This window comes from Harpia harpyja, chromosome 9 (assembly GCF_026419915.1).
Source record: "Harpia harpyja isolate bHarHar1 chromosome 9, bHarHar1 primary haplotype, whole genome shotgun sequence".
NCBI classification, from domain to species: Eukaryota; Metazoa; Chordata; class Aves; order Accipitriformes; family Accipitridae; genus Harpia; species Harpia harpyja.
Genome location: NC_068948.1, coordinates 21,623,775 through 21,647,806, shown reverse-complemented (window position 1 = coordinate 21,647,806; position 24,032 = coordinate 21,623,775). Strand labels below are relative to the sequence as shown.

At 43.5% G+C, this 24,032-nt stretch overlaps 1 protein-coding gene across 1 annotated transcript; it reads left to right on the top strand.

The window, feature by feature from the left end:
• Positions 1–1,714: 1,714 nt before the first annotated feature.
• On the top strand, positions 1,715–22,217 carry BBS2 (Bardet-Biedl syndrome 2). The gene is made up of 17 exons (XM_052795737.1): positions 1,715–1,928; positions 4,030–4,257; positions 4,647–4,772; positions 5,050–5,112; positions 8,216–8,293; positions 10,519–10,623; positions 11,535–11,621; positions 12,914–13,049; positions 14,988–15,127; positions 15,916–16,060; positions 16,625–16,796; positions 17,849–17,978; positions 18,859–18,990; positions 19,517–19,654; positions 20,136–20,248; positions 20,964–21,112; positions 21,775–22,217. The coding sequence occupies exons 1-17, from the start codon at positions 1,812–1,814 to the stop codon at positions 21,879–21,881; spliced, it is 2,166 nt and encodes a 721-aa protein (XP_052651697.1). The 5' UTR covers positions 1,715–1,811; the 3' UTR covers positions 21,882–22,217.
• Positions 22,218–24,032: the final 1,815 nt, after the last annotated feature.

Below are 24,032 nucleotides of genomic sequence, written 5' to 3'. Positions count from 1 at the left end.
CAATGCTCGGCGCTGCTGGGAGGGGAGCTGGGGATTTTCCCTGGGAGGGCAACAGCATTTGCTGGGCTCAAGCAACACCCCGTTGCCTGCCTGAATTCATGGCAGCGCTTTGCCTCTGTGCTCCGGTACCCAAACCAGCACCCAGGAGGGGAGACCCACTGCAAGGCTGGCACTGAGACCCACGCTCGCCCCAAACGGATCCACAAAGGGGAAGAAAAAAACTCTCTTTAATATGCCGTGTGCAATTACTGCCTCGTTATCCGCAAGTATAATGGCACATTGATAGAGCTGCCAGAAAAAACTTGGTAAAAACAATTAAAAAAAAGAGAAAAAGGTGGTTGTCACATTCGGAGTCGCATGATCTCCGCTTGAGCGCTGCCTTTGAGAGCCCTCCTTCGCATGCAAGGCAGGGATGCCGCTGCTGGCCAGAGCTTGGCCGATGCACAAGTAAATGTGCACTTGGAAGCGTCTGCCAGCTTTCCTAGAAATAAATGAATCCTTGCTTCAATCCGGTGGCCTCTGCAGGGAAGGGCTGTCGTCCCAGCACATCCTTTTCCAAACCTGCCTCTTGCCGGGATGGAGGTCATAATGTGCCAGTGGATGGCAGGTGCTGGGTTCGGGTGCTGGTGGGAGAGCATGGCGTATTTACAGCACCCGTGAAGGTTATTGTGTTAAAATTATTTCTTAAACCCAAAATAATTTAAGAATTTCTAAAGTGACGACCTTGCACCAGGGTTTCCCTATCAAGCCTGTAGATGGGCAGGGAGTGGTCGCTGCGGGGAGAGGAGACCCTGGAGACCCGCAAGGGTCTGGGTACCAAAATCCACACCAGGATGGGAACCAGCATCGGCATTTATGCCACGGCTCGGCGGGGGGTTGCCCTTTGCCCTCCCCATTTCCAGCCTCCTTCCGGCACCCCAATGGCTGGATTTTGTACAAACTGGTGCATAAAGCCCATAGAACAGCAGCACCGATGCTTTGAGGTTGCTCTTTCCCAGACAGCATGGAGTGTTTTAACGCCGGGGTTGGTTTCATTGGTTTGCTGCTTCTCAGTTCCAGGTATTCTTGGTTTACAATCAAGCGCCAGGCTGCTAGTAAAGTGTGAGTAACGGCGAGCATGGTGGCTGGAGGGCCAGCAAGGGGTGAGGCAAGGGGGCTGGCGACGGGGGGGGGGGGCTGCCTGGCCCAAACTGGGTGCTGACCCCACAAGGAAGCCAGGACCAGGATGGTGGTGTGGGTGTCGGGGGCCTCTGTGGCTGCCCGGGGGGCAAACGCCTCTGCCCTCCTGCCCCCAGCTCCCCTCACTGCCCCCTGCATCCCCCCACTGCTCCCCAGTACCTCCAGTTGCTCCCCCATCCTCCCTGACCTCAGCAAATGCCCCCCATCTCCCCTCAATCCTACACCCCAGCTGCCCCCCAGCTTCCCCAGCTGCCCCCAGTACCTCTGGTCGCCCCCCCATCTCCCCGACCTCTGCAACTGCTGCCCTCAGTCCTACACCTGCAGCTGCCCCCCAGTTCCCCCAACTGCCCCCCCCAGTCCTACACCTCCAGCCCCGCCCATTTGCCCCAACTGCCCCCCTCGCCCCCCCATTTGCCCCAACTGCCCCCCACCGTCAACCCGGCGCCACAGCGCCCCCCCGCGGCCGCCCTGCCTGCCGCAGCACGCCCCGCCCCTTCCCGCCGCGGCCCCGCCCCTCCCGGCTGACGTCGCGGCGGCGCGCGCGAGCGGGCGGTGCCCGGCGCCGGCGGAGTCCGCGTCCGGCGGCGGGGCCCAGGCCCCGGGCCGGCCTCGCCTCTCCCACCCCCGCCATCATGCTGGTGCCCGTGTTCACGCTGAAGCTCAACCACAAGATCCTGCCCCGCATGGTGGCGCTGGGCCGGTACGACGGGACGCACCCCTGTCTGGCGGCCGCCACGCAGGCAGGCAAGGTAACGGGGCGGCGCGGCCCGCCATCCCGCCCGTCTCTCCTCACGGGGCCGGGCCGGGGCGGGGGGCTCCGTGTCCCCGCCGAGCTGAGGGGAAAAGGCCATTCTCGGGGGCCGGCGGCTGCCGGGGCCTGCTGTGGTGGTGCTGCCGGGGCGTCCCCCGCCCCTGGGAGCGGCTGCTCTCCCGCCGGCAGGCCCTGCTCGCCCCGGCGGAGGGGCCCGGCGGCGCCCGGCGGCTTTGTCGAGGTCACAGCGTGTCTCGGGGGTTTTCGCTGGGCTGAGGAGCCCCGGTGCCGCCCTGGGGCCTGCAGCAGAGAACGGTGTTAACGCCGGCCGGCATCCCTGCCCGCCGCTGGAACAGCCGTGCAGGGGAGAGAGGTCTTGCTTGCTTCTTCTCTGTCCATAGGCCGAGAGTCTGCGGCCGAGGCACCGGAGCTGTCTGCAGGCACGGAGGGGGGGGACGCGACACTCGAAGCTCTGCTTTGTGGCAACAGGCAGTTTGCAAAAAATTAGCAGCTGGTAACCCAAGTCGCCAAGGAAACTTTCCCATTTTCTAGCGGGCAATGGGATTTTTTTTCAAGCCGTGGGTTTTACTGTACTGTTCTCAGTTACAGCAGTGAGCCTTAGCGCTGTTACGGACTAAGCTCGGTGCTGATAAAGGAAACGGTGCTAAGTTTATCAATTAATACGTATAATATGATTGAAATAACCAGGGAGCTGCTAAAGCCCTGTGTAGAGCCCCCATCAGTTAATATTTAAAATAGGGAAACAGTAACTGGACATGATTTAGGGTTTAGGAACTAACTACTAGACAGTGGGGCTTTATGCTTCTGTCTTAAAAGGTAATGGATTGTAGCCTGGTCAATAAACCTTGAAGAACTGCTTGGAACTGCTTGGAACTGCCAAGATTAGGGAAGAAGTAGGTAAAAGGTAATTCCTACGGGGGAGATCTCAACCACCAACTCATTGACCGCCTACTCAAATGATACCGCCTACTCAAATGATACCACCTACTCAAAAGAAGACAACGAAGGAAGAAGACAGAGTCTGTGCACTCATTTACATGAGGGGTGAAGAAGAAAGAACCAATCATTAAGGAAAATAATAATGAATATGTATTAGTTAAGTGTATAAATGTGAGAATTTTTGAGACAAGGGTGTGCTGTCTTGAGACAGGCACCCATTCATGTGCATCAGTGAAATTAATTTGAAAATACCTCAACTCTGTGTGTTATTGGCTTGCACACCAGGTAAACAAACCCTGTTTGTGGGACAACACTAAGGTTTCTGTAGGTGATGCAAACAGTGCCTTGCGGGAACAGAAAACATTGTGTGTGCTCTGTTTGAAATACAAACAAAAGAGGGTTAAATACAACCTAACTAATAAAAAAACCAGAGGTTGAAGCATAAACCCACAGAGGCATTTAGGTTGCTGTAAATACAAACTTGGTTCATCTGTGATGTTTCCCAGCATTATTATTAATTTTATTTTGGAGCATTTAGGAACAGCTTAGAGCAAGGGCTTGTTTGAGAGAGAGATTGTACAGCCATAAAGCAAAGGCTATTAAGCATAATATCTTCTGATCCCCTGTTTCTGCTGGAAACAATTACAGTGACTGAATATTGGTCAGTGAGAATAAAAACTTATTTATCACAGGCCCCTTTTTTAAATTAACCGTGCTTACCTACATATGGAGGTTACAGATAGGTACCAGGTAAATTGTTCTAAATGTTTGGGCTTTTTTGGTAACACTGTTACCAGCTGGACATAATTCGTTTAGTTTGTTGTTGTTTGCTTTGGTTTGCTTTTTTTGTCTTACTCTGAAGACCTGTCAGTTGCCATTTTCAGAAACAAACAAAACAATGGTGGCACAACTCCGCTGGCCAGGGCAGGATTTTTCCTGCCATTTCCTTGTTCTGGTGTAGTTTAAAGAATAACTGTCAGAAACAATATTGTCAGCAAAAACCCCAGTCTTTTGTCCTCACTTTGGTTGAGTGAATGCCTTTCTTTCCCATTGCAGTTATTACCCAAACAGTAGTCTTTAATATTTGTATACAAACACATACATGCTTTGTGATAACATTTATCTTTTTGTTTCTACAGGTTTTTATTCATAATCCTCATGCCCGAGGACAGAGAACGAGCACAAACCGAATGGTGCAAAGTAACCAAGATTCGGACATTTCTCTTCTCAACATTAATCAAGGGATCACTTGTCTAGCTTCGGGAGTGCTGAACCCTCAGCTTGGTTATGATTGTCTTCTGGTTGGAACACAGACTAATTTACTGGCTTACGACGTATATAACAACTCGGATTTGTTTTACAGAGAGGCAAGTTAATTTAACTGTCTACTTTTTTTAGTATCTTTATTGTTTTCTTTTTCTTTCTGTTCTAAAGATCACAGTTTTTACATTACTTTGTCAATTATGCTTCTGTTCTTTGTGTTAGTTGTGTTGCTGTATTCAGAACATTTTGCCTTTAGAATATCTGGAATATTTCAAAAGAAAAATACCAATGTGATGTACATCTGTAGGCACACGCGAGAGCAAATTTTCATAATATGTCACATGTCACCTAGCAAGACAAAATTTAAAAAATTTAATAGGCATTCAGAGCTCAGCTAAACTGATACTGATAATGTTGGAAGCTCTCTTTTTGATTTGTGTACTCTGATGTCTCATTGTCTGCTGTTTCTTTTTCCTTTAATGTTTCTCTGTAGGTTTCAGATGGAGCCAATGCAATAGTTCTTGGAAAGCTGGGAGATATTTCATCTCCACTTGCTATTATTGGTGGAAACTGTGCCCTGCAGGGCTTTGATTATGAAGGAAATGACCTTTTTTGGACAGTAAGGCTATGCCTAATGCTTTTGATGTTATTGCAAGATTCTTTCAATGGCATTAATTCCTCTTGATTTTTTTTTTTTTAATATGATAAATATTAATTTGGTTGTTGATCTTTCTTAATTTATCTCAGACCTTAAACTCTATTTTGGTTGTGTACTCAGTGCACTCAGATGTTGCTTGAATGTTGACTATGTCTGTTGTGTTGCAGTCTGAGATAATAAAACTAGTTTCGCTTCTGATGGCTATCATCAGTATTGAGGATTGTCTTTCTCATTTTAGGTTACTGGAGACAATGTTCGTTCATTGGCACTGTGTGACTTTGATGGTGATGGCAAAACCGAGGTTTGTAACCATTTACCTGTGAATTCAGCTCTTTTCATGGTCTTGTAGTGAAATGCTAATAAAAACCCATGGGTTGTCAAATACAACGGACTTACCTTACCAGTTAAAGTGATCCCGGCGTGGAAGTTGTGCCTGTTTCAGACTCCGGTCCAGCAAAGACGTGCACAAATGCTCAGCACATGTATACGGAGTAGCGCTGGTCTCTGGCGCTACTCAGAGTGTGTAAAACTAGGTATATATGGCATCTTTACAGCATTACTGCCGCGCTTTGGTGAACCAATTGCTAGCTGTAATGGAAACTTCTCTCATTTTTCTTAACTACACCAGGAGAAATACAATGAAATGCTTGTGATCATCAGTTGCAGGGCATCTGTTTCAGTGGTGTTTCTTGAATATGGTTATAAATACTTTTTTAAATGTCAGAGAAGCAACTTGCAAGCATCTTACATGTAAAAGTGAGCTCTTAAAAAGCTGTGAAGAGCCTCACTTACGATTGGTAAAATCAAGAAATCTCTCTTCACATCCCGTCCTCCTGTTTCTTCATAGTGACATAGGGAAATGAAATACTCTTTGCTTTTCTGATTTAAAATGAAGAGAACTTGTAACAAGCATCTTGCTGATAAGGTGTGAAACAAACAATAGGAAACAACTGCCATTCTGATCATGCAGGCTGCAAGGGATGGATGAAGATGTGAATTTGTATGGCATTCTCTGTAGTAAGTGTTCTTCCATCCTGAATGAAGTGAGGATCGTGCTTATAAATGAGTCTTCAAGAAAAGTAATGGCTTCCTAGTATATGTCAGATGCAAGTAAATATGATCTTAAATCACCATGCTAAAAATATTTACTTTTGTCATCTGTCTTTCAATTTCAATCATAATTTCTTAAGCTTTTTCTGTTTAGTTCCCCAAAAATCCTTGTTTGGAAAGTTTACTTGGACTATGTAATGTTTATAGTGATGTGTAAAGGGCCTCTACGCCTTTTATGTGTTTTTTATAAATGAACTGAACTGATCACAGACCCTTTGCTTGATTGGGATCTTCAGGAAGTGGAAAAAAATTCAGATTTTCCAGTCAATTTCTGCATAGCTTCTCTTAGGGTGTATTTTTTTTAATGTGCTTGAGAGGTGGTTATAGAAAGTGGAGACAGTGTATAAAGATTCAGAAACCAGGAAACTGATCTATGGCTCTAATGTTTTGGCATTTGTGCTTCTAAGTGTTTTTTTGTTGTTTAGCTGTTTTTTCTGCTTGAGAAAGTTTCATTCTCAGCAGTTAGTGTAATCTGATGCTGCTTCGAGCTAAGCAGAGTTGGATGCATTATCCAACTAACTTACCCTGCCAGTTAGCCCAGCACGCATTTGCTGAGACTTTTTTTTTAGGGTTCTTTTTAATCTTAATTATCTAGGTGATACATTTTTTTTGCTGTTGTTTTTTTTTGTTGTTTTTTCTTTTTTGTGGCTTTTGTGAAACCGCCTCTGGTTTAAAATTGAAGTTCTGAGAAAATGCACAGAAGCATCTTTTTAAACTGTTATTTATCACTTCGTGTCTTACCTGATAAGTGGGTGTGCTAGCTTCATTTCCGTTCTTCCTGCCCCAGTAAAAACATGTCTACATTTAAAATTGACTGATTTTAAAACTGCATGAATATACTTCTGTCACTTAGTAGCTAACAAAACTGATTTGTTGTAGTCACTGTTGTCCTCAAGATTTTAGATTGATACAGGTTACTTTCTCCCATCTTGTCAATGACTTGGGGGGGGGAAACTTTTTCGTTGCTTTTTCAAATTCCAGTCTAGTGGAATGAAAGCCACTGAGGTGGACAAGTTGAATCAAACTAAACGAAAAAAAAACCATCTTCAACATCTCCTAGGCACCTCTGGGAAATGCAGCATCACCAGTAATTGTTTCAGGATTCTGTGCTTTCAGCTGGTCACTTTTTGCTAGTAGTTGTGACTTGTCAAGAAATCTGTACCTCTTACATATGGTTTTTTTGTAAGTTATTTCCATAACTACAGTAAGCTTAGCTTGGTGTAATTTAGTTTGTCATAATTTGAAGCACCTTTACTTTGGAAGAAAAAAAAAAAGCCTGTAACCTTTTTAAAAATCCAGTTTCAGTATGGATTTGTGTCTGTTCTGCCAAGTAAAGATGGAAGACTCATCGGTTCCAGTGGGGAAAGGTACTACCAGGTTTTGAAATTTCATTTATAATTCTGCTTGTCATTGATTTGATGGATGACTTTATGGGCAAGGCACTATGCAGATCTGTTCCTTGGTTTCTCAGTTTGCAAAATAGAAGCCGTGTCTTGTCACCATCTTTAGAAAGTGCTTTTCCATGGGGCTCCTTTTCAGTTAATACCTTCTAGCTGCTCAACTAGGAAACAGGAAAGGAACTAAGATATAGGAAATGATAAGGAATGGTAATGCAGGAGACCCAATTCAGTACTGATGTCCTATTTGTATAACCATTTACATCAAGTTAAAGCTTGTTTTACCCATGCTTTGCGCTAGTGGCAGCCACCATTTAGGTTGGAGGAGCAGTGATGGTTTGATACTTGGATTTGTTGGTTTTGAGGTTTTTTTTTAAATGAGGGCTGTTCAGTGCTAAGCAATGATTTTTTTTTTTTTTTCCCAGCTGTTTGCTCACAGGCCAGTAACTGGGAGTCGCTGCTTCTCTGAACCCATGTAGTACAAGTCAGAACTGAGTTGCAGGTCTCCTGCTCCAACACAGGCAATGTAGTATTTTTGATGCGTATAATTGCAGTTACGAATTACAACACTGAATCTCTTCCAGTAAGAAAAGAACATAGCCCTGATGCTCCAAAGTATCTTTTCTCATTCCTAGCCTGGATATTTCACTATGCTTTTGTAGAGTCTAGCTCGACAAAAAAAGTATAACTAATAATTGATCAATGGGAGACTTCTGAAATCTTGTCTTGGCAGAGGGTACCTTTTGTTCCACTGGCAGCTTTTCGTACAGCTGTTAAAACCTCTTCATTGCTGGACTTGGAATATTTATTTGCCCTCTGGGTCCTGGAGTATGTCCTTTTTATTTCCTTAGCTTGAATAACTATTTTTTAAGGTATACTTTTTTTTTTTTTTCCTAGCTTCTTGTTGGCTCTGAAGATTTTGACATTCGGGTGTTTAAAGAAGATGAGATCCTGGCAGAAATGTCAGAGACAGAGGTAAATTACTTCTGGCTAATGTTTGTTATAATTGCTGATGGAGGTGAAAGTATTGTGTACTGTAAAGCTTCTCTGGTTACTCTGGTTCAAATTTATTGTGTAGTTAAATAGTTACTTAACTATTTGACACAGTATCTATTCTGCTAGAACTGCAAAAGTTAGAGTTTAATAATACCTTTCATTATGCATGGGTTTTTTTGCTTTGTTTATTTACAAATGTTTCACTGGGTTGAGAAAAGTAACTATTGCTTGACTGAAAGTCAGGGCCCTGTCTGAAGGTGATTAAGGTTACTGGATTGTGATTGAAGCTCTTAGTGCCTTCTGAGCAAAAGAATGTCTTCTACAGTTTTCCTCAAATGCGTTGACACAATCATGATTAAGTAACTTGCCCCCATGTGTATCCAGACGGTGCATGGCAGGGTAGGAAGGTCTTGCTCAGGCAAAACTGGAGGTTTATATTGCAATTGGAGTTACATGCTGGCTGTATAAACAGGGCTGCAGTGCCTAAAGTAAAGCATGGGGCAGATAAGTTTACAGAGGGATAAATAAAAGGTGTGCCCTTGAGCTTAAGAACTGAGAGAAGATCCCCACTGTTAAATTTTGGTTGCTTGGAAGGGAGTAATATACCTTTTTAATTGCATTTAGGAGTTTTCTTAGCCTTCTCATGACCCTTCTGGGCCCAGGGTAAAGACATGTTACGGACCTTTATCCCTGAAGATCTGAGGTCTCCCTGCTGCCCAAGTTGGGGCTAAAAGGCTTAGTTAGCTATTAAACCACTTAGGAAGAGCTATGAAGGACAAATTTGTGCAGTGTTCTAGGAAAGGAAGCTGTTGCTATAGCTAGAATTAGAACTGGGCCTATAACACATTCTGCTGTCTGCACGCTAGCCAGTCTAGACTCATGTTGTGATTTCTAGTTAAAGGGAAGCTAAAGGTCCATCACTCTCATGTGTGATTTATTTCCAGATTCACAGTAGAGTTGTTTTAAATTCGCACTTGCAGAGTCTTAGGAGGCCTGTTACAATCCTACTGTTCTAATTTAAAAGGACACAGCTGGACCAAAACCTTTCTTTTTAGGAAGGTAAATTCAGGGAACAATGGCTTTATACATTGTGCTTGTTTTGGAAGACTTGAATAGTTTGTATTTTCTGTGTTTAATCACTTACTCTTGTGAAACTGAAGCCATAGACTATTGTGATTCTTGAATTTATAAATGGACAGTTGGGTATAAAGGGAGCATTGCTACCTTTCTGAATTTCTGACTGTTGCTGGGGTCTTCTGTGCTTACTGTGTGCTCGCAATTTAGAGGGTTTTGATACTTGGGAAAGGCTTTGGAGAAGGTCGTGAGAGGGAACGATAAAGGGGTTGGGAACTGTGTTTTATGTAAAAAAAAATTGAGGAGCACAGTCAGCTGAGTTCTTAATTAGTTGGTGAAGGATTTAGTTTAAGGAAGTCTCCTGTGCTATGTTGTAAAGAAGACCAGACAGACGATTGCAATTGTTCCTGCTGACATTAAAATCTCTAGTCTTAGTGCACAGAAAAACCTGCATTTCCAAGCACTGAGCGCCTTAGCTCAATGAAGAATTGTACGGTAAGGGGTCTTAAAAAGAGTGAGAAACAGGCTGAGTTATGACTCTCAGGTATTTCCCTGGAGCTGTTACTTACTCAGGTAATATGTAGCCTGGTGTTCTAATTGTGTTCCAAAGAATTCCAGCTGTGGGAGCTGTTAATTTTTATCTCACTAATCTTGGGCAAAGATTTTCTACCAATAATATCTCTAGGGCTTTCCCAACCCTTGTAAAGTTGAACCCTTTGGCATCCTCAGCTCCTGCAGCTTAAGGAATGTTGTGTGTTTGGAGTAGGTTTTCAGTGAAAACTTGTTAGCACTGATGACTGCAGGAATCCTATGAGCATTTGTGTTGCTGCTTGTGGTAGGAAATACTTGGTCAAAGTACACTGTTTGAGGGCAATTCTGTAATCTTTGCAGAAGTGTATCTTAAAACTGGCAATGCAGATTGTGTGAGGGAATCCTACAAGGCCTTCAGTGATTTCAAACTGATTTTTAAAAATAGTTTAGTACTTAATGCTTCTTACAATAGGCTTACTTACCATTTAAGTATGGTACAGTTCATATGATAGAGAGATTGTGTAGTCTGTTCTCTGTTACTTGAAGTTGCAGAAGTTTTCACTCCTGTATCCTCTCTCTCCCTCCTTTCCCCCCACAAGACTATTACTGCACTTAGCCCCATGTATGGCAGTCGGTTTGGCTATGCTCTTGCTAATGGCACGGTCGGAGTTTATGACAAGACAGCCCGCTACTGGAGGATTAAGGTTAGTCCAGTGTTGGAATATCATCACTGAATGCTTGAAGGCTGCTATGAGATTTGGTACATGATCTCAGGTCGTTCTGATGTTATCCTGACTCCTTAGATGAACTTGAAATTTTCTGCTGGGCATAGAACTTAATGTAACTCTGTTCTTACAAAACCTACCTATTTTTATAGATACATGCAAAATTAATACTGTGTCAGTTCCTTCAGTGATTTTGGGACTGTTGGTGATGGCTTAAAGAGCACTGATACAGCCATACAACTAGGGATGCTTCAGCTTCGTAGGGTTGTTTAAGCAACAGAGAAATTTGAGTTCACTGTTAGAAAATGCCTCTGGCTCTATTGTTGAGTCGATAAACCATTTTTCAGAGACTGAATTAATCTTGCATTGCCTATGTTCAAAGCTAATTTTTCACATCAAGAGCAATTTGCTGCTGCAGCAAATCATATTGGCAAGATCCTTTCCTGATGCTCATTTTAATATTCTTAATATAACACAGATTAGAGCAGTCTATTTAATAGTAATAAGAGAAGGGATTTCTTAGGAGGTGGCAGGAAGAGGCTAATGGCTTTCCTCAGTTGTCTCATTTTATGACAATCTTGAAACCCTGATTTTTTTCTTTTTTCTTAGAGAATTTGGCTTTTTACACTTTGTTTTTCTGAGTTCTAATCATCTGCTTAGGAAAGATCAGGTCCTTTGAGAGCAGTGAACTAGATTTTTAATGCAAAGGCTAAGATTTCAGATGTGTGTGACCTTAGGGATAGTGATGCTCAAACTTCCTGTTAAGAGATATTTTTGTACTCCTTTCTGTAATCTCTGTAGCCTCATACTCCAGTGTCTTGCATATGTCAAGCATGTGCAATTTAGAAAACATATCCAAGCTTAACTTGTTCTTTGTTTTCTGTCCTCAGTCTAAGAATCATGCAATGAGCATACATGCGTTTGACCTGAACTCTGATGGTGTGTGTGAGTTGATCACTGGCTGGTCCAATGGGAAGGTGAGTTTATACAGGGGGAACATGAGGAGCTGTAGATCTGGAAGCTGTGTTTGAGGCAAGCTGTTAAATTTTCTGAAGGAGAACAGCTAAAAAATTAAAAAGACTGTTGAAAGCTGAGTGTTGAAGAACTATTGCAGAAAACCTAGTTTGGCTGGTGAATCATGTGCCAAGTGCAAGATCAGAGAAAAGCTGCTTCTACTGCTTAGCTCAGAGTCTATTGCTAAGGTGTGGTAAGTTGTTTCTATGGTAGCAGAGATCATATGTCACATCCTAGAGCTCTTGAGTGTCTCTTTTCAGCTGTGTCTTGAGGACATGCTAATAATCCTCTGCGATGTTTCCTGAATGTTCTCAAACTACAGGGAAGACAAAGTGGTTATGTAACAGGAGAGCAGCGTCAGTCTTGACTATGGCAGGATTAATCAAGCGTTATTTAATTGTATGTAAAGGCATTCTATACAGCTCAGTCTCTTAAGCCTGTTGCTTGGTATTCCCCTTTGCTAGAAATGACTGTTCTAGCTGCCAAATCTCTCCTGGATGCAGCTTGCCAGGTTTTTTTTGTAAAGCTATGCTTTTCCCTTCACACCTCTCATGACTCTCATTAGCCTGGGGGAATTTAATTAACTTCATATCAAGCTGGCAGTCTAGAGCCCAGATATGTTGTAACTTATGTTGGATTAGGTGTATAGCATTGTTGAAGAGAGAACCTCTCCTTGCTTTGCACCTTTTTCTGTTCTTTTCCACTGGTAGTCTCTGCCCTGCTTGTTGGTCTGAAACAGTCCCTAGCTCCTAGAAAGACTAATGCTGGGTCCTGTGCTTTGGAAAAGACACACTACATGGAACTGAGCCCCCCCTTGCCGTTCTTCTCCAGTGAAAGATAATTAAAGGTTGTGGTATTTGTTCATAAAAATAATTCACCACACAAGGGCTGCAGCTAAGAGGAGAGGTTGTAAATACTGCATTAAGATTATTTTTGGTTTAGTCCCATCATTGCTGCATTCATGTGTGCATAACCTTCCAAGTGCAGACTTGCAGTCCCCTTCTTTCCTCTTGTTTGTAACTTAGGGAAATATCCCTGAAGTGCAGTTCCTTCTAGCAGAGTCTGTCTAGAGGTCATTTCTTGATGGTATTTTTTCCACATGTGGTGTTCTGATCCAGCAGAGCTGCACGTTAACCTGCAGTTCTGTGACCAGAGCTGGCTTTTGGTTAGCAGCTCATTTGAGTATGGCATGACATATATTTTGGGAGTTAGCTTTTCTGTTCATGCTGTGCCTTGGAACTCTTTGTTGTTCCAGGTTGATGCACGCAGTGACCGAACTGGGGAGGTCATCTTTAAGGACAATTTTGCTTCCTCGATTGCAGGAGTGGTGGAGGGGGATTACAGAATGGATGGGAGCACCCAGTTAATCTGCTGTTCAGTTGACGGTGAAGGTAAGAGCATTCTTCAGGATGTTCATTTAATACACAATAATATCAGGTACATCACATCATCTCGGATTAGCTAAACATTGTTTCAGTTCCATAGGCATTTTTGTGTGCCAAATTCCCTTCGCTTTATGCGAAGTTAAGGGAATTTTGAGTTTTGCTATCTGCAAACAGGATTTTGAATATTGCCTTCTCTGTGATAATCAGTGTGTGTTTTGTTATGATCCAAGAAGCCATAAAAATTCATTTGCCTAACAGAAGAAGTCCCATCCTAATCATGCAAAGATAACTATATTCAGTACAGACTGTGGTTCTCCAGGCAATGTTATTATAGATGAATGTATAGGAAATTTTTTTCCTATATGTGATAATTTTTGGATTTTACAGTGGGTAAAGGTGTTTAGAAAGCTAAGGGTGTGTGTGTTTTGGTTTTCTTCTAAAGGTGAATAGTCTTTATATTAGAAATTTTAGATGTTAACAGTGCTTTGTTTCCTGGAAAATGCTATCCTGAGACTGCAGAACTGGTGGATTTATCCCACCATGCCTTCAAGAAGTCAGACCTCGTTACTGTGAGTGGAAACAAATACGATCACAGATTATTTAAATAAGCTCAGCATGAATTTACAGGGATGGCTTCAGGAAAGACACTGGTGTGATTATCCGACTGCTTGGCGTCAGTGGCCTGAGACAAGCAGGTCTGGCACAACCCATTTGGAACAAAAGCCTGTCCTTGTTAAATAGCACAGTGTTTTGCTGTCTGTCTTAATCACAGGCTGCAGGGATTTGCTGCGCTTGGGCTTCAGCATATAAACCTTTTTCCCAAGCTTACAGAAGGGCAACGTTGTGCACAGTTCTGAAGATACCTTGTCCTAGCAGAGTTGTGTAGGTTGATATCACTAACATGATCATCCTTTTCTGATGAGTCCATCATAAACAAACCTTGGCACAACGGGGATCCCTTTAGGCTGGAGCCTTCAGGTGTTCCTAAACAGTAATGGCCCTGTTGTTGGGGTTATATGGACAATGCATTCTCATAGTCCTTGTCATTAGAGTTCTGTTTGGGGCCAGCATCCTTTCACATGAGGTGTTCTTCTGTGTTTCAGTGTATTTTCTGTCTTGCTCTCATTTTAAATGAATGATTCACTCAGAAATAATAAAGCAGGTCCTTTCATCAGAGGACAGTGTGCATGCTGAATGCTTTTCAAGTTTCCTGCAACTTTTTGCAGGGGTTACATAGGCAGCATATTCTTCACAGGTATAAGATTTTTGACCCTGGCTTTTATTGTCAGCTGCAATCAGAGCACACAGCCCCAGAGCAAAATGGAAGTTCCTAGCAAGTGTCTCTGTCTCATCATCTGTTCAGCTCTTCTGTCTCCACAGGCAGTTGGAGATGTTTCCATAACTCTGTGCTCCACTGGGCTACTGGGAAACAGGTCTTACCCCTTGAAGTGAACTATCCCTTGATTTGGGGAAAAACTACTGTGGGTAAATCTTGTTTACTGGCTGATTGACAGTGACTTACAGTCACTTCCAGACAGTAACAACTCCTCTGACCAGCTCTAGAAATCCAGGTACACATTTTATTAATTTTGCATAATTGCAAACTTGCCTAAGCACCTGAAAGAATGATTGCAGTGGGAATCCTCTTGCAAAAGGACTGGGCGCTGCACTTGTCTGGTCAGGCGAAGACAGCTTTAAGACAGGTTGGAAATTCACCTTTTTTCTTTTTTTAAATGTGCAGTTGTCTTGTCCTAATCACCAGGAAAGTCAGAGCTGCTGTGGGTATAAATCAATGCTCAGGTTTTCAGCTGAATGGTACCAGCTAAAGACCAGAATTAGTGTCTGCTGCTGAGGTGGTACAAGGTGGTCTTGTTACAGAAACTAAAGTTTTGGGGAGGCTATGAAAGGCTTTACTGGAGTTGGCTATGTTTTGTTTCTGTACAGTCCGAGGCTATCTGCCAGGAGGTGAGGAGTTGAAAGGAAACCTAATGGATACAAGCGCTGAGCAGGATCTGATCCGAGAACTCAGTCAAAAGAAACAAAATCTGCTGCTGGAATTAAGAAATTATGAGGAAAATGCAAAGGTACTACTTAAACAATGTGTAGGGCCAAAACACACCTTCCTATTGCTATAAACCCAGAGTAAGCTGGGAAGTGGTCGTGGGGCAGTCCAGACAAGTCAGAGCTGTAACCTGCTAGGATGCAGCAAGATTGTCTACTGGGGATTCCTGTTTCTGCATCTGGCTTGCTCCTTGTGCAAGTTCAGAACTTGCTTTTTCTATTTTAGTAAGTAACATTTTCCTTGCTCCTTCGGCTTGCCAGAGCAGTTGTGTTTGGAGCTGGATTCTTTTCAGCCCTGTGCTTTGGCTTATGACTGCAAATTGTAATTTTCAATGCATGAACCAACTTGGGGGTCAGAGGGGATTGTTTGAGAGGATCAGGTGAATGGGAGCACTGCCAGGGTATAGGAATTGCACTTGTGGCCTGATGGTGAAGGTGCAGAAATAAAGAGCTTGGAAAAATAGTCTGAGGAAAGGAGCAGACTCATATTTGAACAGTAAATGACCACCATAGCAAAAGCATGGAATTATATAAGCTTGTGCTTAAAATGGAATATATGTTAAGTGATTTTTTGAATAAAGGTTTGGGTAGAGAGCTGGGCTCCATTGACAATAAAGCACTTGAACAAATTGTAGCGAAGGTGTCCACAGCTCCATGTCTAATCCAGCTGCTATTCATAGCAACGTGAAGTGTCTGGGAATCGCTGTAATGCAACCTTCTGCAAGAAAAAAGAACTTATGCATGTGTTTTCTAGGTTGCTTGAATGAAAATCTTGAAATTATGGTACTGAAGGGTATGTGTTTTGCAACAGGCTGAACTGAATGCTCAGTTGAAGGAAGCTGATGGGCAGAGAGGTGTGATTCCAGCAAATACCCAACTCCAGACAGCCCTCTCGGTTAATCTGGGCTCGGACAGCCAGTCTGCCCATGTGGAGCTGTGTATTTCCACCATAAATGGTGAGTGGTAACCTGCAACCATTGACATTGATTTAACGTAAATCATGCAAACGTTTAGGTGATGACTTGCCTGTCTCCCCTTTGTCTGTAATTTCCCCTTTGTGGTTGCTTTCCTTTCACAGAGTTTTGAATCAAGCTGTGTTCCCTTGATGGGTCTCGGGAGAGGAGTTTGATGGAATTTGTTTCTTGTTATGTGTTACTTTCCAAGGCAATTAACATTTAACTTGGATGAAAGGAGTCTTAGTGATCTCTGCAACACTCCTTGTGTTGACTTTAAACATTAACCTATGACTGTGTTAGTGAGAACGTTGTGTGAATGCAGCTGGACCTCAGCTGGCTTTATATGCAAAACTGGAACTGCCCCAAGATAGCAAATGCACCTAGCACCAGGTGTGCTGAGGATGCAATCAGGTCCAGATGTGGTAGTGCTGGTCATCTGGGATATTTTAACAATTCAGAGGAGGGGTGTAAAGGGTTGACTGTGCTTAATTCTGAAAACAGCGGTGGTTTGTTTCCAGAGGACAGCTGTTAATTTAGAAACTGCTTTTTCTTCCTGTTGCTAAGACACAATCATCCGTGCTGTGCTGATCTTTGCTGAGGGCATATTTGAAGGAGAGAGCCACGTGGTACACCCCAGTCTCCAGAACCTCTCCGGCTGTGTTCGTGTTCCCCTTACTCCACCCAAAGATGTCCCTGTGGATTTGCACATCAAAGCCTTTGTGGGTTATAGGAACAGGTGAGTTTTGTGTTGCGATCTCTCCTGGTCTCCGGAGCTAACTGTGTGACCAGGAAACAGCAACAATGTGGCTTCGTGTTTGTTCCATGGGAAGTGCACTGTTAATTAGCTGGTGCCCCACTTCTCTGTGTCACTGGAAGGAGAGCTGGAATGCTTCCTTAAAAGCACTGTTGCACCTGTGATACTGAGCTCTTGTCCAGACAAAGTCTAAATGCTCTGGGGTCACTGGGACCTGCTGTGCTTGGGCTCTGCCTTTAGGGGAACAGTGAACATTTTTTGTCCAGAGGGTGCCTTATTGTGGGTCTCTGGAGGAAGCAAAAGGAAGTGGAGACTGTATCCAGGCTGCCTGCTCTTAAGTGGCTGCCTCTCCAGGCCCTGAATGGTGACTGCTCTGGACAAAGTACTTGAGCAAGCCTGGAGGCACCGTGGTGTCTTTCAAGCTACAAACCCATTTGAACCCATTTGTCTTCAGGGCAAGTAGAAAGTAGCATATGCCTGATGTCAAGACAACACTTTTCCAGTTTCCCATAGAAATAAAATGTCTCTTCATATACACTCGACATCAACTTTCTTCCTGCTCACATCTGCCAGAACTGGCAGTGCCCCAGGAAAGGAAGCAGCATCCTTTCCCTGAACAGGGAGGCATATTTTGAGAGCTAGCCAACCACTGCAGAAAGAATGTATGGGACTGAATTCTCTTCTTGTTTTCTTTGTTTATGTTTATTATTGCTTTTAGTAAGACTTCACTGAACCTGTAAAGAATATGTCCTTTCACATAGTAAAATCATAAATGTGTTAGCCTAGAGAATATATTTCATTGGAAGGATTATAGAAAATGTAAGCAATGGGGAGGAATCGTTCAACCTCGTGACGCCATAAGCCTGGAACTTCCAAGTTCTAGCATTTTTTCTGGGAAGCAGTAAGCAGCTGATTACATAGCTGGAAGCTGCTGATGTCAGTAGCCAGCTAAAAAAGAACCAGGGACCATTGCAATAGGTGACTCCCTGGTATGTTAGTAACTATCTCTGTTTTTCCTTTTGGATTGCTTCCAGCACACAGTTCCATGTATTTGAGTTGACCAGACAGCTTCCTCGCTTTTCAATGTATGCCCTGAGTAGCCTGGACTCGGCCACGGAGCCCCTGAGCTTTGTTAACTGTACAATGAATGAGAGACCGCAAAGGGTGAGTTTCTGCTCTGCTTCCTGTTTCCCAGTCCTGCGTACAGATACTGCAGGTGGAGGGTTTGCAGTTAGCTTGCGATAGCCGAGAGCAAAGGAATATTATGCAGTGAACTGCACTGCTGGCCTTTGGAGTCTGTGTGTTACAACTTGACTCTGTGCTTTTTTTCTGTTTTTTAAATGATGCCTCAATTGAGGTAGTCCCTGCTTCAGGAATTCCTGCAGCTGCAGGAACTAATGGCCTGAGATTGTGAGGTGTTTCAGATATTGTTTCCTGTGTGACAACTGATGGAATGCCAGTGGCAGGAGCCCTATAGTGAGTGACGAATTTTGTAAATGAGCAGAGAACAGGAAAAAGGCAGTACAGTGCCCAAATAATGGCTTGGATTCATAATAGATGAGCAGTGGTGCTATCATTTTGGTTCTAAAAGATCTGAATAGTGGAATGGCAGTAACTAGAGCTGGTTATTTCCCCCATAACTGTAGGGCTCTGCCATATTTGCATGACCTTTACTGTGTTAAATGGCCAAGGCAAAAACCAAGATGAAACGAAACTTTCCTTTTTAAATTCTTGCAGTAGAACCACGCCTTGCTTCCTAGCTTTCTCTGCTCTCCAAGCCCTGGGCTTATGTTTTGACCTTGGACTGTGGTCTCTGGTAGTTGGATTTGATTTTCTTACAAATACTCAGCATTGGAGCAGGGAGTCAGCTGCTCCTATTCTAATGAGTTCATGATGTGGGTTTAGGGGATGAAATTTAGTAAACAAAATTTCCAAGGTACCCTGAACAGAGTGCCCTGGTGCACATCACATGCAGGGGCATTGCGTGGTTCTCCAGGCTTTCCACGCAGGTGATGGCTAATGCTCTTAATTTTATTTTTGCAAGATTATTATGTGGCTGAATCAGAGCTTCTTGCTACCAGAGGATGCAGAGTTTCAGAGTGCTCCCTTTCAGGTTTGCTTCACTTCCCTTCGTAATGCAGGTCAGCTCTGCATCAAAATCAAGCCTGGCGGAGAGGTGAGTACCTTCGTGGATAAGGGGAACACCCGTTTAATTATACTCTGGTGAAACTTAAGGGTGGTGCCAACATGAGGTAGTGAAAATGAAGAAGGACTGAACAGGACAGAGGAAGCACTCATGTTTTAGGGATGTTTGTGGAAACTTTTGGGTCTGTTTGCTGTTAGTGGGTAAAATTCTAGGGCCAGTCAATGAAGAAAACTACAGATCTGTAGGAAGGTATTTGTTCCTGCACAGAGTGGTTTCAGGGAGCCATAATTTGAGGCACAAAGGCTGCCTGGAACTTCTGCACTAGTCCTGTATGCACAGATGCCTCTTTGCCCCAGGCCTGAATAAAAGCCCCTTTGAAACCACTGTCTCCTTATCTATTTAAAGCTATAGAGCTTGCTTGTGCAACAATTTTGCCTTTTGATAGAATGAACTGCTTTGAGCCTGAGTAACTGTTAGAAAGACAGTCCTGCTGGGCAGTTCTGGGAGATGTTTTGGCATGGAAGAGCGCTGACGTGCTTGCTTTCCTTTCTGACAGATTTCCATCAACACAGATGATATTGATCTAGCTGGTGACATTATCCAGTCAATGGCCTCCTTTCTGGCCATTGAAGATTTGCAGGTGGAAGCGGATTTCCCTGCATACTTCGAGGAATTGCGGAAAGTGTTGGTCAAGGTGAGGAGGCATTGGGCATTTCTAAATTGGCAGTTAAGCAGTCAGTGGGGGCATTTGTATGAGAGGATCTCTAAACCGCTTTATCTTCTTTGTGGAAATGGGCCAGCCGTGGCTTGCTGTATGTTCTGCGCAAAGGACAATGGGACACCCTCAACTTTCTGTTTATTCTTTGTTCGGTAGAACAGACTCTTGGTCCCCAGCAGTTGATTGTTTGAAATAATGTAAATGCGTTGTCTGGGAGACTGAGCTGTGGATTTGGGTCAGTGCGTAAGGTGTGTATCACAGCCTCATCACCCCCTTCTGAGGGCAAGGAACTGCTCTGGCAGCCAGGGGGTGAGGGGAAGGAGAATGGTCCCAGGGATGCTGGTAGGTTAAGTTGGGATGTTATTTCCTATTACACTGGGCCAAGGTTTAGCCTGAACAATTACCTATATGCCCAGAGTGCCAGGGGTCCTTTCTCGTGACTGTTTGCCTTGGGCAGGTGGATGAACACCATGCGGTGAATCAGAGGCTCACTGCCGATATGGCTGAACATTCCAACCTCATCCGCAGTGTGCTGGTTCAGGCGGAAGATGCACGACTCCTGGGAGACATGTGAGCAATTGCTGCTTAGCTTGTGTGTTTTAGAATGGTCAGTCTTTGCTTTGCAGGCAGAAAAAGAGCACAAAAAACCATGTGTGTGTTACAGGGGTTGCCTAGTTACAACTGTTGATGTAGAAATTGGTACCTTTGCTGGTCCCTCCATGAGCTCTCCTTGAGCCTTGTCTTGTTTTTTAGGTGGAAAACCAGTCTGGGGAAGGCAAAAGGGCAAAGGTAGGGGCTTAGTATAGAGCCAGTGGGGTGAATCAACCTCGAGATGGTGAGATAAATTAGAAAAGATACATTAGAGGAAGAAGGCAGTAAAAGCTGTCTGTGGTGTGTGAACTTTGGACAACACCAAGAAAGAAATAAAGTGTCAGTCTTTTCCTTCTCATTTGCTGTGTTCTGCGAATGTCCTATCTTTACTGTCAAGAGCAGCAGTAAAGTGGTCTGAGCTACTGCAGAGCATTGTTACTTTCACTGGGGAAAGTGGCATCTCTTCTTTGGCTTGCTGGATACAGTAACTGCAAAAATAGACCTTTTTTTTTTTTCCGTAAAATAATGAGTATAACCAACATGTCTAGACAAGTCTGTTGTCTTGTAGCTGGCAGACAGGCGGGTAACTGTGGTAGCCATCACAACCGTGTATCACTCTACCTTGATATTGACAAACCAGGAATGACTGTCTTGTCCCCAGAGATGCAAATAACTGGACTCATTGTTCCCCCAGGAAAAACATGAAGACACGGTACATAGAGCTGTATGATCTTAACAGAGATTTAATAAATCAATACAAAATTCGTTGCAACAATCACACGGAGCTGTTGAATAATCTGAAAGCTGTGAATCAGGCAATTCAGAGGGCTGGGCGGTTACGTGGTAAGTATGTGTGTTTGGAGGGAATGGGGCAGGGAGCCTTGGACCCCAGTGAGGCAGATATGATGTGTCTCAGAGACCAACTGGATTAGTTAAGTGACTTCAAACTTTTTGGCCTGAAACTAAATTAGTAGAAGTACTCTTTCATTTCTCAGCCATAGCCAATTGCCTCTGACAGTCAACTATGAGTGTCCAGTATAATCTGGGATCACGATTTTAGAAAGAACAGTTCAAAGCAGTTTCCAGCTTTCTGGATGGTATAGAAATTGCTAGTTTTGTTGAACACAATTTTAAAAACATTTTTAAAGTAGTGTTTCAGTTCTTAATTTATAATTCTGCTTTAACAAAACTTATCAACTTAAGCAGGGCAGTTTATCTATATTATTAGTTCTGTAGGTCTTTGGGGAAGGAGATATTTTGTCTATCTATATAGCATTCCCCTTTCAATAAGTCCTTTAAGCTCTCCTATAATAGAGCTACATTTGATTCTTCTTTAAAAAAAGGATATTATTTACATATTAGAAAAAAGGTGGCATTTCACTGTGTGTTTAATAAATATTTGAAAGAAACACCTACATTTTGAGACTGGATCAAATAGGTATTTTTACCAGTTTCTCAGTAACTGAAGTGTTTTTTCTTTTCTCTCCTTTTTTTTCTCTTTACAGTCGGCAAACCGAAAACACAAGTGATCAGTGCTTGTCGGGATGCAATAAGAAGCAACAACTTTAACATGCTGTTCAGGATAATGCGAGTGGGAACAGCCTCTTCTTAAAATGACTGGGGGAGCAGCAGTTGCACAGAGGCAGTGTTTCCGTGCAGCAGGCAGATAATGGACCAGTAATGACAAGCGGTTAATTCAGTCCCCTACTCCACTGTAAGGGGAAGTAATTGCAAAGGTAGCATTTTAGTTAAGCCATCAGGTGAGAAATGTTATTATGCAGGCCAAAGCTTCATGAAGAAAGCATCAGAGTTTAAGTGCAAATGTATTTATGCAAGAGAGAGGTATAACCTTGGAACAGTTATTTTCTTACAGTAACTTATTTATGTATTTTAATATATTTTGTAGTTAAGGCATTGGCCTTTTCCATTAAAACATAGACTGCTTTGACTGCTTGTGTTCTGATTTAGTTGGGGAGATGCATATGGTTAAGTTTATTTGTTGAAAAAAAACCCAAACAAACCACTTCTCTGGTTTTGCTGCATAGTCTCTGTGCACACTAAGCACTTAAACTCTCTGGGTTGGAGAATCCCGGGTTTCAATGCAGGGATGTGCTGCTTTCTAGGTAAACTGCAATTCAGTGCACTAGAAGCACCAAAGGGATAATGTCTCCTTGCTGGCTTTTGAGCCAGAAGATCTTTGAAAGCTGTCCAGTTCCACAATCCACAGGTAGGAAGTGGTCTGTTTCATGTCTGACACTCTCCCCGTGCCTGGATTGCAGCAAGTTTTGCTTCCAGCTACTCGTTCCCTGCTACTGCTGGAAAAAACTGCAGATACTGAGGTGGGCAAGGGTGCATTTCAGGAACAACAAAAACAAACTACACACCCAAGTTTGGTGCATACACAAAGAGCTGTTAGTACTTAATGGGATCAAAAGAAGAATGTATTGAAAAATGTCTTGGCTCCTGGCTCAAACCTGTTTATTAATTGTGGGATCTCTTAGAATTGGATTAAAATATTACAGTAAGGCTCTATCTTAGATCTAAAGATATTTTAGAACCTTTGCCAAAGAAAAGTTCTTCTAGAAGCTAAAAATATCCTGCACAGGATGGAGGCTGGGCCCCAGTGCTCCTAGCTCCTGTGCCATTCATCACATCTACCACTGTATGGATCAGTGTTTGCAATGTGGGCAGGGAGGAGGCAGTCCATCTCTGTGAAGCAAAGTTCTTGGGTAGCTTCTTGGGGCTGTCAAGAGTATTCATGTCCTGTAGCTGGTCTGTCTCTTGCCACTACTGAGTTAAAGCCAGCAGCCCACCATTTGTTACAGAGCAACTGGTGAGCATGCAACCAGCTGAATGGGGAGTGTAATTCTTGCAATGTGTTTTAATTCCCTAAATGGCCCCTTACCACTGCTTTGGCCCCTTTAATATGGAGAGCTGCGCTGCCAAAAGCACATATCTCTGTCGCTTCAAATCTGCAGCAGGAGCTCATTTGAATTCTTTTAAGAACCTGGTTGTTAGTCAAATCCAGCTCCTTGGTAAAAAGGTGGTGAGCCACCCATGCTGTTCTAAGCAAGTGAGCTTTAAGACTTTGATTATGGAACAGTCTCCTGGCATAAGTGCTGGGCTTTCTGCCACCTGCTGTACCTGTTCCCACTGTTTCAACCTCTTGTTCTTTATGTTCAAAATCCTAATGCTTGTTTACTGACATTCATGTAGTCCATTTGATGATAAGAGAGTGGCTCTGGTCAGAAAGCAGCTTTCCCATCAGCCTGATTTTTTCAGGTTCCAGTCCCAGCTCTGTTTTTCTCTTGGCAGTGACGTCAGTCCTTTGGTCACAGTCCAGACCTCTGATAAGGCTGATTTCCCTGGCTAAGTTTCTGACAACAAATTTGTCATTTGTTTTCCTGTAAAAACAACTTTTATCTTTGCCAAAGGTAAAATCCATGTCCTGTAAGCTGAAGTGATACCAGGTTTGCAGTTGCCAGTTGAAATAAAGCAGCCCTTGGCTGGTGTGCAGCAGCAAGCTGATGTAAGCTGAACCTGCACCAGGAAATCAGTGGTGAAGTCCCCACTGGTACGATTCAGCCCAGGACTAATGCCTAGTGATCCCCTTCTCAGGTATGGGAGGGGTCACAGCAGGTTAAGCTGCTGGTCAAGTACAGAATAACCTCTGAAACTACACTAGTAGAGCTGCATGTTGCTAAAAATGCATGGGCAAGGCTGCTTAGATGGCACCACACCTTGGTATGTGCGCTGCCCTGCT

Excerpts from the sequence above, each read along its gene's own strand:
- BBS2 (XM_052795737.1), top strand. The coding sequence starts at position 1,812 with ATGCTGGTGCCCGTGTTCACGCTGAAGCTCAACCACAAGATCCTGCCC. Across the intron at positions 5,113-8,215 it reads ATGGTGATGGCAAAACCGAG|CTTCTTGTTGGCTCTGAAGA; the intron begins GTTTGTAACCAT and ends TTTTTTTCCTAG. Across the intron at positions 10,624-11,534 it reads CCCGCTACTGGAGGATTAAG|TCTAAGAATCATGCAATGAG; the intron begins GTTAGTCCAGTG and ends TTCTGTCCTCAG.